Here is an 18,379-nt window from a genome sequence, read left to right on the forward strand (position 1 = left end):
TTAAATATTGTGTCCCTCACCAGGCTGAGCGACCACACTAAACTATAGTCAAATGGTCTTCATAGTATATTAGTCAGACTTTCAGATAATCAAAGATTCTAACACATATCAGAATAAGTGTCAGTCCTATCATAATGTTATTAAAAACATTAACAGCTACCACCTACAAAATTCGAAGGGGATTAATAAGGCAGAGATCTGCATCAGCAAGCTGCAGGTAACAAAAAACATCATAACACCGTTTCCTACAGGCAGAAGAACATCCGTCTGCAAAAGTAAAGCCTTAACTGTGAATACTTGCGAGCCAAAATCTAAATAAAACGGAGGTAATTGAACGCAGTGCGGATCTGTTACTTTACCATTGTGTTTAAGCACCACAGAGAACAAGATGTACCGATCAGGGAGTGTCGGGCGTGTGCTGTTTGATAGACGTCCGGCTGTAGCCAATAAGAGCGCAGAACCACCGCCTGCGTCACAGGAAGTACGCAGCACTGCCACGTGGTGGGTTTATATAGGGTCAAGCGGAAGCGTTTAAGCGCCATTTCATTGCGGAGTTGGTTAGTTGTCTTTCAGTAGAGGTGCAGCGTCAACAGTGGTGGAAAAATTGGATTGTGATAACCCTCCGCCCTCAGCCCGATGGAAGCGGCCGTCAACCCGCCTCACGACAGGTAAAGTCTGCGGTCATTTTTCTATCGATGCCTGGTTGAACCGAGCAGCGCACATTAAAGACCAACGTTAAGCACCACATTATAACGTTAGCTACCGTTAACGCCATCCTCCCGACAACAGCGCTAGCTTGTCAGCCAACGGTTGCCTAAGGACACAGGCTGATTTAGCTAACGTTAGCTTCGGCAGCAGACCGTAGCTTGCCTGATTTCTACTAAATTATAGCAAAAATGGCAGCCTCGTTCAGCATTTTCTTTTAGCTTTGTAGCTTCACAAGTGGGCTGGCACAAAGAGGGCAGATGACAGCTGCAGCCCCACCGGCTGCTCCAGTCGGCTGCTCCCCGCCGACTGTCTGTCAGTCGGGTCATTCATCGCTCAGGCACCCTGCTAACGCTAATCTCTGTGCTCATGTGACTAGCACACAAGATACATGGCAACAGATAACGTGGCCCGCACGCCTCTAACGTGCAACAATTGCCAGCAGCCCTCGGTGAGGCGTTATGTTTGTGCGGTGGTGTTGTTGCAGCCCGGCCAGGCGGTTAGCTTAGCTTCCAGCTCGCTGCTCCTGCGCCGGTCTACAAACGTCTGTCTGCTGGGGCAAAATGACTGGACTCGACTGGCGGGTGAAGAGTTTGACCTTTTTCTGAAGCTGCACCGTTGGGTAAAGATTTCCTGTTGTGGGTCTTTTTTTTTTGTTGACAGAAAATCGCTGTCCGTCATTCGTGTGTGTCACGGTGAGGCAGTGTTTACAAACAGCGAGGGCGGGGCGTCCTAACCACGCGATCACCAGCTGTTGGGCTGTTGGATCCAAGTCTGACTTCTCTGTCATCGCTCTGGTTACATGGTGGAGACTGAGTGGAGGCTGAAGTTGGTTGGATGCGGGCTGAAAGAGCAAACGAGCACCACGCCAGGGTCCCTGATGGACTCTGAAGTTAGACAATTACCTCCAGCCTCCCCCTGCATCCCTTAATATTTACCCAGTGTTATGTGTTCATATTTAGATACTTTTCTCAAATGTGCTGCAATTATTGCAGCTGTGAATGACTCAAAGCATGGATTGTGTCTGTTTTTAACCCTGTCCAATATTTCTTTTTAAATTAGCATTCTTGCTGTTTTATCTTGTACTTTACTGGACACGCATACTCCAGAATTTTTTTAACCAGCAAGTCTCATAATAAAAGCAAAAAAAATTACAAAAAAGACTTTCTAACAAATTCTGTGCTACAGGTGCATCATCGCTGTGATCCAGTGTATATGCAATACAAGATCACAAATCACCTCAAGTCTCAGTGACCTGTTATTTCATGTAATTTACAATTACATTACTCAACGAAGATGATCAGAAAGCTAAAATAAGCGGTGCTCACATACTATGTATTTGACTTGAAGTTTATTTTGAAATCCATCCAGTACACGGTGGCCATGTTTCTCTCAGTGCTAATGTGGTTCAGTCGGTCTTCGTGTTGCTGGGAGTCTGACTGATGCAGAAAATCAGCTCACAGGCTTTGCCACAGTTTGTGTGTCAGTGGGGCAGGTGTGTGTCCTGAACTCTGGGTTGAGATTTAACTGCTTCTAAATCTGGTTCTCGTGTTTTGCTTTAAGGGATGGGGGGGGGGAACTGACTGCATGGACTGATATACCTCCCAGGTCTACATAACACGTGGTCTGTGTGGTTGTGTTGAACTAGTCTGTAGTCTGTAGGTACCTGTGGCTTGTAGAGTTTTCTCTGATCCTTCTTTTACTTAACTCTATTAATTTGGAAATGTGTCCTTTATATTTCAACCCATTCTTAAAAGTACCTGTAGGAGTACTGGGCAGCTGTAGGGCCCTGGGAACACCCCTAGTTCTGAGAGCTCAGGGTCTCAGTTAAGGGCACTGGCACATTTAGTCCCTTTTATAAACAGGAGGAAGACCAAACTCACAAGTTTCATACAGAAAAGAGCCGTACTGAGATTTGGACTTAATGTGTCTGTACTTATTGGACCATATGTTGTTTATTTTAAAATAATTTTAGTTCTGATTCTTTCGTGTCATAGTTTTGTCTATTTATGTTTTTGTGACATTTCTCTCCAATGAATACTGAAAGTAAAAGCACAAAGAAGTTCAGACATGGTTGATATATTTACCCTTTTGCTGTGCAATGTTACTATTTTGTTGTGTTTGTGAACGGCCTCAAGCATTCTTGCAATTTTACAAAAAAATTCAAGGCCAAATTACAGTTAATTGTAAAATTAACTTTTTAGACTAAACTCATCTAGCAAGCAAGGTGAGTGCCAATGAGTGACAAGACGCAGGCTCACTAGTTAATCCTGTCTTAAATACCACAGTGGGTGTGTGAGACATTCACTTTAATGTCTGATTTCCTTCTAAGCAGAAGCTGTTTCCTATATTTATGTCACATACATTTCTGGGGTCTCATCACCCAACATTCATAAGTGAATGTTTGTTTTTTCTTCGCTGGCGTGGACTCGTGTGATGACGGTTCCCACGACTTTGTTAAAAGCAGCAACCTATTGATAGAGTCCCAGTTCCCTAGATGATGGTGTGTGGGCAGAGCTATAGCTTCACTGGTCATGGGTTATATGAATGAAGCATGTATAGGCTGCACTGTTTGACATTAGCAGATTTTCCGTGAGCGCATGCTTTCGTGGGAGTGGATGGGTCGGCGAATCGATGGCGGGCTGCATCAATATGGATGGCAGAGGTCATAAAGCACAGTCAACTTCAAAGTGCCACTTCCTTCACTGGCAGGCATCTCTCTTTCTCTCCCTCTCCCTCTCTTGGCCTTGTATGTCTTTTTCTGCCTCAAAATGGGTTCACTTCTCCTTTTTCCTAATCTTTTATCATAGTTATCATTCTCATCTTTTTTTATTGTGCAATGGGATTTCTGTTTTGTTTTTTTTTTAATTTTTTTAACCATCCTCCTCCTCTCTCCTCTCCAGCTCTCTGGTCGGGTTGGCCAGTGGTGGGATGGACCAGCACACCAGTTCAGGCAAACGAATTCGCAAGCCCTCCCTGCTTTATGAGGACTTTGAGAGCCCGTCTCTGCCGCACACGATGGCCCAGGGTCCACCTGTCCCACCACAGCCGGCAGTGAAGGATCCCAACCGGCCGGGCCGCATGACCAACCAGCTGCAGTATCTCCAGAAGACCCTGATGAAGTTGTTGTGGAGGCACCACTTTGCCTGGCCTTTCCATGAGCCTGTTGATGCTTACAGGCTTAATCTACCAGTGAGTTCAATGCAGAAGCTTCAGCTTTCACTTTGATTTTGTTGAGTCATGTTTATGTTTCTGCAACTCGTGGTGGTGCCTAGGCTAAGATGTTAAAGTAAAAACCCTCTACTGGGTGCTCCTTCCGGTCAGTTTAGTTGATTTGCAGTGTTTAACATCCTCCACAAGTTATGGTTTCATTTGACACACGTCTCACTCCTGTCATTCATTTTCAGGATTACCATAAAATTATCAAGCAGCCCATGGACATGGGGACCATTAAAAAGCGACTAGAGAACAGCTTCTACCGCAGTGCTAGTGAGTGCATACAGGACTTCAACACAATGTTCACCAACTGCTACATCTACAACAAGGTAGGTTAAAAGGTAAAATACTGATCAACATGTTAGTGCCCTTTTCATTTCTCCCTCAGTCTTTCCTTAATACGATGGGCTCACTCTGCTCATTACATTTAACAGTAGGTGGGCCTGGTAAAACCTTTTAGTTATACTGATGATTTAGGCCAAGGTGCAGACCCAGGGATTCTTTTAACATTGTGGGGAGGGAAATTTGTCTTTTTTCCCATGAGAAAATGTTCTTCTAATACTTTGCAAACAGAAAATGTATGGGATACTCTCCCATGGTATGTGACAACTGAACATGTGCCAACCTGCGTAAACTTGGGAGGCAAAAGGGAAAATGAAAATGGAAAGGTGACAAAGAAAGAAATGGCTACAGCACTGAACTGAGAAACGGTTGATCTGAAAATTAAGTGTAGATCCATTACCAAATAATATAATGTGGTCTTTTTCTTTTGTAAAGCATTCAACCGCTACATCTTTCATTCAGCTTTGACAGTGCATCTGTGTGTGCCAAGGGTGTCTAAGTGGTAGCTGCAGTGCATGGCAAAAACATTGATCCTGTCGTAGCATCAACACAACCAAGGTTCTCACTATCGGTTTCATTATAGCTGATTTCACTTTTGTTATTCATTATCATATATAAAATATCAGAGGCAGTGACAAATCCCAAAGCAAGTTCCAAGTATTTGAAGTTGTGTCCAGTCAAAGTTTTGTATTTAATGTACGACTGATGTTTTCATCTGTCAGCAAACATATTAGTCAGCTGATTATTGAAACAATAATGAAACACATATGTTGAAGTTAAAATCTGTCCCAAGAACAATCCCTTTTTTATATTCTGGCTTCTTTGCAGTGTATTAATGTGTTTTATAATTATTATTATTCTTTTTTTTTGGGCAGCCAACAGACGACATTGTGCTGATGGCCCAGTCCTTAGAGAAGATCTTTCTCCAGAAGGTGGCCTTGATGCCCCAGGAGGAGGTCGAGCTCCCTCCTCCAGCTCCTCGAAGCAAGAACAGCAGGGGAAGAGGTCGCAAATCAGGTGAGTCTTGCAGAATTTGAATAAAGTTGTTTATGATGATTGTTGTTTTGGTTCATTCCAGGAATCACCTGAAAGCTTCTGTTATGACTGTGCAGACTGGACACATTTTCAGTCACATATCTGCCTCCGTTATTGGCATCTTATGTACAAATGAATTACAGCTCAGCAATAATACAAAATATTTTCCCGTTGCAGAAATGTATCATGTAAAAGTTGCATGACAGAAGCCTTGGAAGAAGCGGGTTATTACTGGACACATTCACTGCTTTTTACAAACTATTCTGAGTTCTAGTACTAAAGTAGAACGTACTGTATCTCTCAGCTTCGAGGGCCCAGCAGGTGCCAGCAGTGTCCCAGTCGGCCTACTCTCCTTCTTCCTCGGACACTGGGGAGTCCATGCTGGCCAACTCTCCCCAGACTGTGCTGACCAAAAGCCTGCCTCCGGCCACCATCATGGGCCTGCCCCCTACACAGCCCACAACTAAGGTATGTGCCAAAGACATGCTGATAATGATGATCATCGTTGTGTTGTATGTCATTATTACAATCATAACATAGACGTTTCTATCAAGTTTGTCAATTGCTGCACACACAAAAATTGTATTATTGTCCAAAAAACACAAATGTCTGGGGGGGGTTTGCTGAAACAGGAAGGTGTAGTGATTCAGAAAAGTTGCGAAATATTTCATATATTCAGCATTTTTGCTGGAAGAAGAAATATGTAGAATTACATTGTGAGTGGAATAAACATTGTGATCATAGCGATGTCCAACCTCTCTGCTTGTAGAAAAAAGGTGTGAAACGTAAGGCAGACACCACCACCCCCTCCACCATGGGCTTGTCTGTGGGCATGTCGGGAGGAACGCACATGGTGGGCTTGGGGAAAGGAGGCCACGGGGGCCAAGTCCACGACAACTCCATGCACACCATCTCCTCCATGGGGGGCATGAGCTTGGAGACCCCACCTGGGATGGGCCTGGTCAGGAGCCCCGGAGGCCCAGTCCTGCTCCAGCCAATGATGTCTGGCACTGGGCGCAGAGTGGGCAGCGGACGCCCCATTAAACCCCCCAAGAAAGACTTGCCCGACTCTGTTCAGCCTCAGCCGTCGAGGAAGGGCAAACTAAGCCCTCAGCTGAGGTACTGCAGTGGGCTGCTGAAGGACATGCTGTCAAAGAAGCATGCTGCGTACGCCTGGCCTTTCTACACACCTGTGGACGCAGCCGCACTGGGACTTCATGACTATCATGACATCATTAAGTGTCCCATGGACCTCAGCACCATCAAGGTGACTCGTACGCTTTTAACTTATGGAACGTAGCAATAGAAACTCAGAATAGCTCCAACTGTGTTACTGATTGCACATTAAAGTTATGTTCTTTCTGAAACAGTGATAACATTGGGGGGGGAAAGAAGCACTAATAATGTTCTTTTCTAACTTGATCAGAGGAAGATGGACTGTCGTGAATACAGGGACGCTCAACAGTTTGCTAGCGATGTCAGACTCATGTTCTCCAACTGCTACAAGTACAACCCACCTGACCATGATGTGGTGGGCATGGCTCGGAAGTTGCAGGTGAGCCTGACTGTCTAATCCGATTTTTCAAATGATCAGACTGAGATGGAAGCGCAGTAGAATGTGAAGGAACTTGTTTCTGGTTAATCAGTAAGTTAATTTCTTAACTTCATTGATTTGGGCTTCTTTTGTGCCCCAGGATGTGTTTGAGTTCCGTTTTGCCAAGATGCCAGATGAACCACATATGGATCACACAGCCATGTCAATGAGTGGCCATCCAACCTCGTCGTCATCCTCCTCCTCATCCTCCTCGTCCTCATCCTCCTCCACCTCAGAGAGCGAGCCCAGCAGTGAGAGTGAAGAGAGCGAGAGCAGCCCCAACTCAGACAGCGAGGAAGAGCGGGCACATCGCTTGGCTGAGTTACAGGACCAGGTGTGCACGCAAGTAAGACCCCGAGGACTATTATTCATCCGCTTCTCTTAATTACAGCAAATCGCACGAAGAAACGTACAACGTCTTCACCGTGATCGTAATTTAAAATGCTCTTCTCTAAACAGCTCCGGGCCGTGCACGAGCAGCTGGCTGCCCTCTCCCAAGGACCCATCGTCAAGCCCAAAAAGAAGAAAGAGAAAAAGGATAAAAAGGAAAAGAAGAAAAAGAAGAAGCTGGAGAAGCGAAGTCGAGGTGGCAGAAGCAGAGCTGGCTCTGAGGAGTGGAAAATGCCCGGCAAGATTCTGAAAACCAAGTCCGCCAGAACAGGCAGCTCCCAGGCCAAGAAAAGCCAGGGGAAGAAGAGTAACAAGAACAGCAAGTTAGTAATTAAGTTAATTACCCACCTCACCCAAGTGACCATCCAACTGTCACTGTCGCATCAATGTGGAGTTTATAACGCCAGTGCGCCAGAGAGTAAACAAAGTTGTATTATTAATGACGTATTTAGAATGCCTATAATGAGCTTTTGTCCCGACTCTATTGCCCCCTCTTGATTCTACAGGGCCACAAAGAAGCCATTCTACCCCCCACTGGCCCCTTCCATGCTGCCACACTACGACTCGGAGGAGGAGGAGGAGATTGTGCCCATGTCGTACGACGAGAAGCGCCAGCTGAGCCTCGACATCAACAAGCTACCGGGAGAGAAGCTGGGCCGCGTGGTCCACATCATCCAGTCCAGGGAACCTTCCCTGAGGGACACCAACCCCGAGGAGATTGAGATTGACTTTGAGACGCTCAAGCCGTCCACACTGAAGGAGCTGGAGCGCTACGTCATGACCTGTCTGAGGAAGAAGCCCCGTAAGCCTTACGGCGAACTAGGTAGATGAAAGCTTTAATAATGTCCTTTGCACTCACAAGTGAAAGTTAATCAGTATCCAGCACGAGCAGCTGTTTCTTTGGACAGTTTTGGGGTGAGCATTTAAAGTTAGTGTGTGTGTCTGTACTGAAGGTAAACACTGCTGGATAAGCTCCTTCAGTTTACAGTATAAAAGTTGATTAGGCATTCTATCAGTGACATGTAATTGAAGTTGGTGTGATGTCGGGTCATATCAAAAAACACTCCTTAACACTAACCACAGCTCATCCTCAACAGTAAACTAATGCACAGGTCACTGCATTGCCATATGGACTCCAGGTCCTAGTAACAGCTTTGTTGCCTTTTTGAGGTGCCGCAGCGAAGAAGGGCAGTATTGGCAAGTCTAAAGAGGAGCTGACTCTGGAGAAGAGGAGGGAGCTGGAGAGGAGGCTGCAAGATGTCAGCGGGCAACTCAATTCCGTCAAGAAACCTACGAAACCTAAAGGTGAGTTCACACATCCCCGTTCTCTGTGTGAATGTCTCCACGTGCACCTTCCATACTGCTGTTTAGATGATAACTGTTTCTGGATCGTTGCTTGTTTTTATAAAATATTTCTCTGGGTACATTAATAGTTCTGCTGCTTTTAATCTCTACCTGGTAGGTGTGTAAAACTCTCACCACGGTGCCACCAGGTCATGGAATTAAGAGTCTTTTCCAGACCGGGAAAGCCGAGGAATTTATGAAATTAATGGGGCAAGTCATGGAAAATCAGGGGATTTTGTGCACAAAAATGTACATTTATTTTCCCCCTAGACCAGTATTTTTTTTTATTTTTTTGTAAAGTAAGTAAGTTTCCTCTTCAGGTTGTCTCCAGTAATGCCTACATAAGATCCTAGCACCTGTTTCTCCTCCTCAGCTCCTGCTTTAATATTCACTGTTAAATCTGAGGCAAAGTCAGCAAACATGCCAGGAAAGCGTGCAGGAGCTTTGGTTACAAAATGATGTGGAGAACTGAGTGTCAGCAATACATGACAGAAATGCTAAAGAGTCTAAAATGATATTTTTGCATTCCTCTCTTTGACAGAGCGGGAACCCTGTCTCATCTATTTACTCACATTTCTTGTTCTGTCCGCAGTGGAGAAGCCCAGCGCCGTAGAGACCCACACCCAGCCCTCACGCCTCAGCGGCAGCAGCTCCAGCTCCGACTCATCGTCATCCTCCTCCTCCTCCTCTTCCTCAGACACCAGTGATTCAGACTCTGGTTGAGAGAGAGAGAGAAAGAGAGAGATAGAGATAGAGAGAGTGAGCGAGGGAGAAATCAAGCTAAGAGAGGAAACGCTAATAACTCAGGGACTTGGGCTGGCCCAGGACACAGCACACCCTGAAACAGTGGGCTGGGATGTTGGATACCTTGGCGGAAAAAAACACTCCAAGTGGACTCCTCAAATATTTTGAATGTGGGACTGAGAGATGTAAAACAATGTCTCTGTGGATAATCGCAGAACCCAAACACTAAATGCCTTGTTTCCCCTTCCTCCCCTTTGTAAATACTTGTACAAATTTATGTTTCTTTTATAAAGAAGAATTTTATGGCGATCCCCCAAAGAGGGAAGAGGAGTAATAAAAAAAAAAAAAAGGATGTGGATAGATGGGCCTTACTCCAAATCTGCTTTGGCTGGCCTTATGCTGTGTCCTCTGCGGCGAGGGAGCGGAAGAGTGTTTGTTAATTTATTTGTCGTCTTCACCCACATTTCTGCAGACATTACTGGAATTTGAACCAGCAACCTTTTTGGTCACAAGCATTGCTTTTCTAACATCATCATCACCACTATCATCATCATCATCTTAGAACATCTCCTGTACTCGGCCTTAATCATTCAAATGGTTAATAATGGAAAAAGACAATACTGTCAAGGAGCTCAAAGGTTCCTTCTCGCGGTCACAGGTCTGAGAGCTGTGCAGCAGTAAATGGTTCTGGAGCAGTTCTCTTATGTTTACACACATTGTTGCAGTCAAATCTCAGTTTGACTTTGAGTTTCATGCTGCAGCCTGTATTTCTTGTGTTTTGGAGAAGGAAAAAAAAAAAAAAAGTGGGTTTATACAGTATAGAAATGGCTCAACATACTGTAATTACAACGTTTGCAAGTAACATATTTATTCAGTTTGTGTCGCCTTGGATGGCTGCACTGTTCTCCTCCTAAAAGCCCACCAGCCGTTTGAAGACTGACTAGTCTTATAAATGTAACACTAATCAAAGGACTGTCACTCAGTATTTTGAAATCAGTTCTTACTCTTCAGTATTGATATTGTTCCCAACGTTTCTCTTCATTACATCAAACTGTAAGTGAAGCGCACGTTTACTTCTCAAGAGTTGAACACAGGCTGCTGAATGTTACCTGATTCTAGGGCAGGTTTCTGATTTCCACATTATCCTGAAGACATCTGTAGCATTTTGAAAAGTTTCTCCAAAGAAACCCTCTGGCTGCTCTGCACCTGTGGAACAAATGGTGTTGACTGATTAAACTAAAGCTGGCTAACGCTACAAGGAAATAAAGGTTAAAGGTGATCGTTATTTAGACATAAAGAGCCAGAAGTGCTCGTAGTCCATGCATAGTTGAAGCTGTTGTTGAACGTTCAGTGAAAGAATATATGCTTGTATATACTTAAACGGTATTTGCTGTTGCACAAACTTGTATTTCTGCTGTTCAGTCTCTTTTTCTTTTCTTTTTTTTTTCCAGTTATCTTGGTTCCTTGCTTTTTTACCTGCTGTTACTTCTCATTCCACTTAACTGTCTTAGTTGTTTCCTGAAGAGCGTTCACATGAGCATTGCTGCCTCTGGTCAAGCAGGTTGTTGCCTCTCAGAAGCATACCTTTCATTTGACAATTGTGTTTATTAAAATATTCTCTTCTGTAGAAACTGAGCTCCGTCTGGCTGTGTGAGATGTTTCAAGTTTCTGTCTGGAGTCAATTGACTACGCGGTGTGTCACCTTTTTATTAAGTGATATACTGTTAAAGTCACTCATCAAACTAACACCCCTCACATGCTGTGGTTCCAGCTTTGACAAAATAAGCAATTTGAAGACATCACCCCTAGTTTTCCACGATTCTTTGAAATTCTTAAAGAGCAAATAAACTGATTAAGTAACAAAATGAAAATATCTTGAACTCAAAGCTGACAGTGACCTTTAATGGAAGTCAGGAGCACAAGTTACCCCTCAGTTTTGTGACTGACTTAGTACTTGACTGCTATTCAAATTCATATTAGATTGTAATATACTGAAGGACAAGAGGCCCTTTAATGAACAGGACATCCCAGAGCTTTAAAAGCAACATCGTTGCTGTAAACTTGGTATTTTAATAAAAAAAAAAAAAACAAGCAGTGCCCCATATAAATGTTTCCTCCTGACAGCTGCATGCTGTGATTGTGATGTTCCTCCACTAGGTGGCAGCAGTTACCCACGAGATCCTTCTTCCTTCAGTGTTTTAAAGGTGGAGACCAGCTGCCACTGAGTTACAAAAGCATTGATTGGTTTGTGCTGTCAGGGAGTCATCTCTCACAATATGAGTCCAGTCTGATGTTGGGGAGGGACAAGCTGCAGGCAGAGAAACCTGCTCAGTTTGGTGAGTGAAGGACCTGAAGTGCAACATGGCGATGAATGTGCCCCCAGTGCTGCTGGGTCTCTGTGTTCCACAGTGCTGTCGAGGTTAGTCTTTGACATGACTGTAAGGAGGCTTTCAGAGTTATTGTCCTGAGGATGCACCAAGTAATGAAACTAATGAGGAATTCTTTGGTCATGAAAGATACATCATTACATTTTGACCATCATTAAAAGACTATTTTGTCTTCCTCTGCATTCTAAAATGTGACTGTCTTCTTCTGCTTAACTGTGGTTCACGTAGGTTTAGGTTTAAGTTTAGGTTGGCTTTTGGACTGGCATTGACTCTGGTGTCTGCTCCCAGTGCTTGCAGCAGCAGCAGCAGCAGCAGCAGCAGGCTGGTTAGAGTCATCTCTCAGAAGAGATGAACTAACTACTGGTTTAGGGAACATCAATAAATTACCGTTTAATTGTAACACAAAATTGTCTATCATAATGCTGACTTGCCAGTATTAGTGAACATTTTGATTAAAAGAAAACAACTAAATTGGCCTCATGTAGCACGTCTACGTTTGATTATTAATGTGTAATTTGTTGTTCCTAAACGTTTTATTAAAACATAATGGGGTTTTCTTCAGTTGCTACCATTTAATGTGAGTAATTCCAACCAGCACTAGAAATGATCACCACAGTGTATAAGTATATTGGATTTTAGTGCTTCATCTATTATCTACTAATATATTTATGGAGAAGTTGTGATTATTTAGCTTTGATTTAATGTGACGCAGTAATTAAAGCGTATCACTACATAGTCCAGATAAGATGTTCCTCTTTATATTGGATTTTAGAGCTAAAAACCTGATAAAAAGATTTAAAAATATATAATAAAAGGAGCTCTAAAATGCAACATAATAAGAGGTATGTTATAGTGATACATTTTGGTAATGATTTGGCATCACTGCGTTAGATTACATGGAAGCTATTTTAAAAAATCATAATTTATCCATAAAAGTATTTATTAAAAAATGAGCTCTAAAATCCAATATAAAGACATGTGCACTATTTCTAATGTGTAATATTAATTTGTGGTTCTGATTAAGAATCAGTGGCTATAGACTGTATAAAAGAAGTTGACTCTGGGCCTAAAAAGTGACTTCACTGGTTCGAAAAGAAGACTGATTGTAGGAAGTCTATGAGAAACTGACCTTTCTCACTTGATTTATTACCTCAGAAAACATTTTCCTTATCAGTTTATGATCACAATCACTAGTTTTAAGTCTTCTTTCATACAGCACGATGTTATTAAGGAAATGATAGTCCATTTAGAGTAAAATAGATGATAAAGCAGGGTATGCTTTAGGGTGGGGTTATGAGGTGCGTCTCACCTAAACCTAACCTTCTGGACTAAACGTCACTTCTGGCTCCAAAACCAAGACGGTGACGGTCGAAATGCCAAACTGGAGGCTTCAAAATGGCAGTGCACACCCCAGTGAATGATGTCGCAGTGCCTATGTCCACTTCTTATATGCAGTCGATGTCACTGGGTCAAACAGTAATTTATTGGTGGTCCCTAAGTCAGCCTCCAGCAGTTATGCACAGGTTCTGGGAGGTGAGCCAACCATCCTCCTGCTGTCAAAGCTGGGGTAAACTGGGTAAGACCCAGCTGGGTCTGGAGTAAATGTCTGTCCAACACCCAAATTAAAACTAACCTCACTGAGGTCTGATGGAGCCAAACACTGCCAAAACCTTAGTAGCTGGTTGAATGTTATAAATTCTCCACAGCTTAGACACCAGATGTGTTCTTTGAACAACTTGATTGCTCATTACCAACACCATTATATCATCTAATGTGTTTTAAACCCTCTCAAACTGCAGGTAAACACTTTCTTTGCTTTCTGACCTTCTGTCAAAGGGTCGTCCCTGGCGACGGCAGCACCATATTGAATTTGACTGTGATCAGCTTTTCTTCGTCGGCCCCGTCATCTGTCAGGCAGCTCGGCCTCTGCCACAGTTTGCAGAGCGGTGGACCCCTGATCCCGGGCTCAGGATGCACGGTGACCTCAGGGTACCTGTAAGTACAACATCCCATAAAGGGAGAAAATCATCCTCCAGAGATCACACATGAGATTTTTCTTATCCTATGAGTACTTGTGAAGATGTTGCTGAGACAGCGGGCTTCAGGGCAAATGGAAAGTCACCTTTAGTCAGTGACAGAAGAACTCAGATCTTTTACATCAGTAAACGTTCCACTTACAGCCACGTATAAACACTCCTCCAAGTACATACACTAAGTATTACCAGCAAAATGTAGCTAAAGTATCTAAAGTACTTTCTGCAGGGTATTGTCCCTTATAATCTATCATCATGTAGTATTAGATAGCCAATACTGATGCAGCATTTTACTGTGCTAGCTGCTCGAGGTGGAGCTAGTTTTAGCTGTTTCATGTGCAACTGGTAAATTAGTTCAGTGGTTTCCAACCCAGGGGTCAGACCCCCTCTTAAGGGTCACAAATTAAATCAAAGGGGTCGTGAAATGACTTATGTGAGAGGAAAGAAAGTAAGTAGGCTAATCCTAAGAAGGCTACAGAGTTGACATTTCTATGGACGCAGTTCCAACCGTAAAATCTAATCTTTTGTCTCATTTTTAAATCAATAAAATCAATTTAATCTTAGTCAAATTATTGATTTTTTTAGGTAAGTAGCCGTGTAATGAATGGAATAATAAAACAAACCCCTTCAGGGTGATGCAGGATTTCTTTTGCAGTAATGACCTGTCGATGATAGCTTGCTGTACAATATCCCCTACTTATCATTTTACTATGCAGCATCTTAATCTGTAAAAGTAACTAGTAACTACGGCTATTAAATACATGTAGTGTAGACTAAAAAGTACAGTTTTCAATGTGGTGGAGCAGAAGTAGAAGTAGAAAGAAGACCAAGTAGTTAAAATCATACTGAAGAACTGTACTTGAGTAAAAGTACTGAGATACTTTCCACCACTGCCTTTAGTCCTGAACCAGGACTGAGGGATGGTCAGAGGATCCCTGTGTGAGGCTCTGGAGATAAAAGCTGTCAGAACACCAGTAACTACAGGAACAAAAGTCAGCGAAACCACTAAAGTCTCATACAGTATAGTACAACAGTAAGCTTAGCTTGTGTTGTTAAACACGAATGAATGTGCTCTGGTGTGTATTCTCAAGACAAGAACGGGCACCAGCAGGGACAAACACTGTGAGGTGTAATTAACCTCTGCAGGTGTATAATCATACACGTATTGTAAGTGCAGGTTAAAGCACTTTGGACCTGGGTACGTGTGTGTGTGCGCTAAAAACCCGCTGTGTGCTACCTGCTCTGCATTAAATGGCACACAGACACAGTTAGAGACTTGCTGGTGAACACAGTAGAGCGTTTGTCTGCCAAATATTTCAGGATTTGGCAGAGAGACCGACAACGGAGCTAAAAGAGAGTGAATATTGGTGTTCCATTTGCCAGGTGACCAGAAACACAACTTCAAATGATTAAAAAATTGTTTCTCTGTAAACGCTTGATGTGTAAATAAGCTGTTTCCTTAAACCTTCACTGCATTAACTTAGTAGGTAATTGTATGTCAATGCTGTTTTCTATTGACGCCAGATGGCCCAAAAATCAGTTACTGCAGGTTTAAAGTACCAATAAACACTTTTGTATGTCGTTCTCTGTCGACTTAAACTGTTCCCAGTCCCAGGCCGCCAAATCCTGACACTTTGTTACGATCCTTTGACGCCCGATACTGATGCAAAAGGCACCTTTGAGTGTCAGTGTGTATAATACTAATAGTTACGTGGTTAGTGCTCTGAAGCAGTTGCAGCTTTTGTTAGTTAAGGCACCAAAACTATGTGATTAGTTTTAGGAAAAGATGAAGGTTTGGGTTCATTAGTCACTTATAAGTCAAGTTTCACTTTTGTTTTCACACTGAACATATCAGCTGTTAGTGATATGCAAAGCATTCCCATATGTCCCATATCATTAGAGTCAGTTCACTAAACACATTTGTTCACTGAATTGTCACGTCAAACTCCTTTTGTTGCTGGGCAGGATTCCGTTCAGTTAAATGATCAGTGAACTGCACCGTTCCTGTGTTTTGTGTTTGCACGAGCGTATGATGTTATTTCAGACAATATTGTGCTTCCAACCTGGTGTCAACAGTTTGTGCCCCTGCACACAAAGCAAGGCTACGGCAGCATACTAATGCCCAAGGTTTTAGAGTGAAGTATTCAAAGATAACACATCGGTATACTGTTGCGATACTCTCATACATTTATCCACTTTATCTTACTTTAACTTAATCCTCTGTCCATCGCAGCCGGTCCCACCTCCCTGGTCAACGGCCTCCACCCCCACCTGTAGTCAGCATCACCTGGACCAGAAACAGGCAGCTGCTGGACCAGAGTGACGTCAGCCAGACTCGATACGTCTTGTCCCACCTGGACATCACTCCGAAGGAGTTCCACATCGTCCTGCAGGTGCTTCTCACCACGTTCTGGGGTAGGCCATGATCTGATGGGGCAATGGTGCAAGTTTTATGATGTGAAACAAAGGGGCAAAGGTGTGAACATGTTCCACTTGTGAATTATAATGAAAGTATGTAGAAAAAGGAGAAGGATATATGACACTGAAATAAACATTAATTTCTAGGGGGATTGTGTATAATAATAATAATAATAATAATAATAATAATAGCAATATGTCAGATAAATACAATTTATTGTGTTCGTTAAACATATCGTTAGCAATTATTGCGCACTTCTTATGAGTAAACTGATGAATTATGCAGCTCTTAGTAGAGAGTATGGCTTTAGAGATCCAAGTGGACCTTCGCTGATATTTGATATTTCTAGAATGTTGGCGACATGAAGCTTAAGTAAAGACTGGAATCTGCTTTCACAAACTCATATGAGTGAAACTCCCATGCTGTCAATCTGTGAGTGTGTGTGTGTATGTGTTTTCCCACAGAGGTTAAAGTACATAACCGGCAGGCTGCACAGACAGCAGTGTGTGTTTGTGGTGTGATCCTGGGGCTGATTGGAGTTGTCACAGAGCGACTGGTTCATCATGACAGCTAACAAGTCCTGCCAGGCGTAATGCGCATCAAGGCAAACACCTGAATTTCGATGTCAGATGTGTGATCGTCTTTATCTTTTTTTTTTTTCCCCCATGTGTTTTTCCCCTGGGAGAGAGATGGAGTGAGATTTCTTTTTGTCCTCATCATACGTTTTATTTTTTCACACCTGCAGTATTTTATGTTGTCTGTGTCTGTTCCCCCCCCCCCCCCCCCCCCCCCACCTCCCCATTTCTACAACACTGAATCTAATCCTGAGCTAAAGAGACATCAGCTGAAGCAATGGTTCCTCCTGGTGGCAAAGGCACTTTTCAGCTTCCTGGCAATGAGTTATATGAGAATATTAATACTGTACATATAAGGAGATGGTTAGCTTAGCTGAGCACAAAGACTAGAAACGTGGGAAACATCTAGCCTGGCTCAGTCCAGCAGTAATAATATCTGCGTATCAGCACCTCTAAAGTAGCCTGGGAACCAGATGTGTCTGCAGGCTCATGTTTTATTTACTCTGGCAGACCGTTCAAATCAATCAAATATTGGATTGCGTTTCCATATGATGACTGACAGAAGAACGCTGCTGAGGTATTTTCTGTAAAGAACCGAGATGGCCGCAGGTGATGTGGAACATTCTTATGAATCACTTTAGTATTCATCAAACTGGACGTCATGTTTTCACTAAATAAAGAACAAACAACTGCACATAAAACTTTTGTTGATTTGAAAGATGTACTTGCTGTACTACTACAGGATTTAGCAAAACTTTAATATGTTACATCACGTTTTGTTGCTCAGATTGGTTCTGGGTCTTTCCAATAGTGTCCAAAGGCCTTCTGGTCCGCCACACTGATGACGGCCCCTGGAAATCAAAAATGAGTTTCCAGACTAACCTCTAGCTTTATATGTCATGGATAACTTTGCCGGATACTGTTCCTTCAAGAAATAGGGAGATGCTTACAGTAATTCTTATTTTTCTATTTTTAGATTTGTTTGAAAAATGCATGTAGTGGAGTCTGCCGAGATGATATCTGATGATACAGATAGTTTCATGTATTTTCTTCCATTTTACAGTTGGATGTATTTTTTTATTATAGGCTTTAACAATGTTTGTCCGTATTGGAACACAGTAACAGGCTTGCAGCTTATTGTATGAGTCATTTATTTATTTTATTATGTCCTTTATGTAATAAAGGACACGAAGGGAAGTTTTCCTCTATTCTCACTCAATCAATCAATCAATCTTTATTTATATAGTGCCAATTCATAACAGTGTTATCTCAAGACGCTTTCCATAAAGAGCAGCTCCAGACCAAACTCTTTAATTAAGAGAGAGACCCAACGATTCAGGAATTCTAAATTAAGGATTCAAGAATCCCCACATGAGCAGCATCAGATATTATATTAGGAAACAGTGGCAGGAAATTCTATTCTGGATTTTACTGGACTCATTTTTCTGCATCATTCGTAGACAGGATGGACCTGATTTTAGTAATATTACTTATATTGAAAAAGGCAGTCTTGGAAAAATGTTTTATGTGGGAGTTAAAGGACAAATCCTGATCAAAGATAACTCCCAGATTCCTCACAGTGGAGCTGGAGGCCA

General features: G+C 42.8%; 1 protein-coding gene and 1 pseudogene across 1 annotated transcript; both read left to right on the plus strand.

Moving 5' to 3' along the window:
- The first annotated feature begins 559 nt into the window (after positions 1-559).
- Positions 560-10,987, plus strand: brd2b (bromodomain containing 2b). The gene is made up of 12 exons (XM_070835212.1): positions 560-668; positions 3,609-3,897; positions 4,113-4,250; positions 5,139-5,280; positions 5,603-5,766; positions 6,068-6,565; positions 6,725-6,853; positions 6,993-7,238; positions 7,352-7,605; positions 7,789-8,105; positions 8,453-8,587; positions 9,219-10,987. The coding sequence occupies exons 1-12, from the start codon at positions 637-639 to the stop codon at positions 9,347-9,349; spliced, it is 2,475 nt and encodes an 824-aa protein (XP_070691313.1). The 5' UTR covers positions 560-636; the 3' UTR covers positions 9,350-10,987.
- LOC139204880 (H-2 class II histocompatibility antigen, A-K alpha chain-like) lies at positions 9,975-16,802 on the plus strand (annotated as a pseudogene).
- Positions 16,803-18,379: the final 1,577 nt, after the last annotated feature.

This window comes from Pempheris klunzingeri, chromosome 8 (genome assembly GCF_042242105.1).
Source record: "Pempheris klunzingeri isolate RE-2024b chromosome 8, fPemKlu1.hap1, whole genome shotgun sequence".
Taxonomy (NCBI): Eukaryota; Metazoa; Chordata; class Actinopteri; order Acropomatiformes; family Pempheridae; genus Pempheris; species Pempheris klunzingeri.

Bases quoted from the DNA above. Each gene is read 5' to 3' on its own strand.
- brd2b (XM_070835212.1), top strand. From the start codon at position 637: ATGGAAGCGGCCGTCAACCCGCCTCACGACAG. The intron at 4,251-5,138 runs GTAGGTTAAAAG...TTTTTTGGGCAG, and splicing joins ACTGCTACATCTACAACAAG to CCAACAGACGACATTGTGCT. The intron at 5,767-6,067 runs GTATGTGCCAAA...CTCTGCTTGTAG, and splicing joins CTACACAGCCCACAACTAAG to AAAAAAGGTGTGAAACGTAA.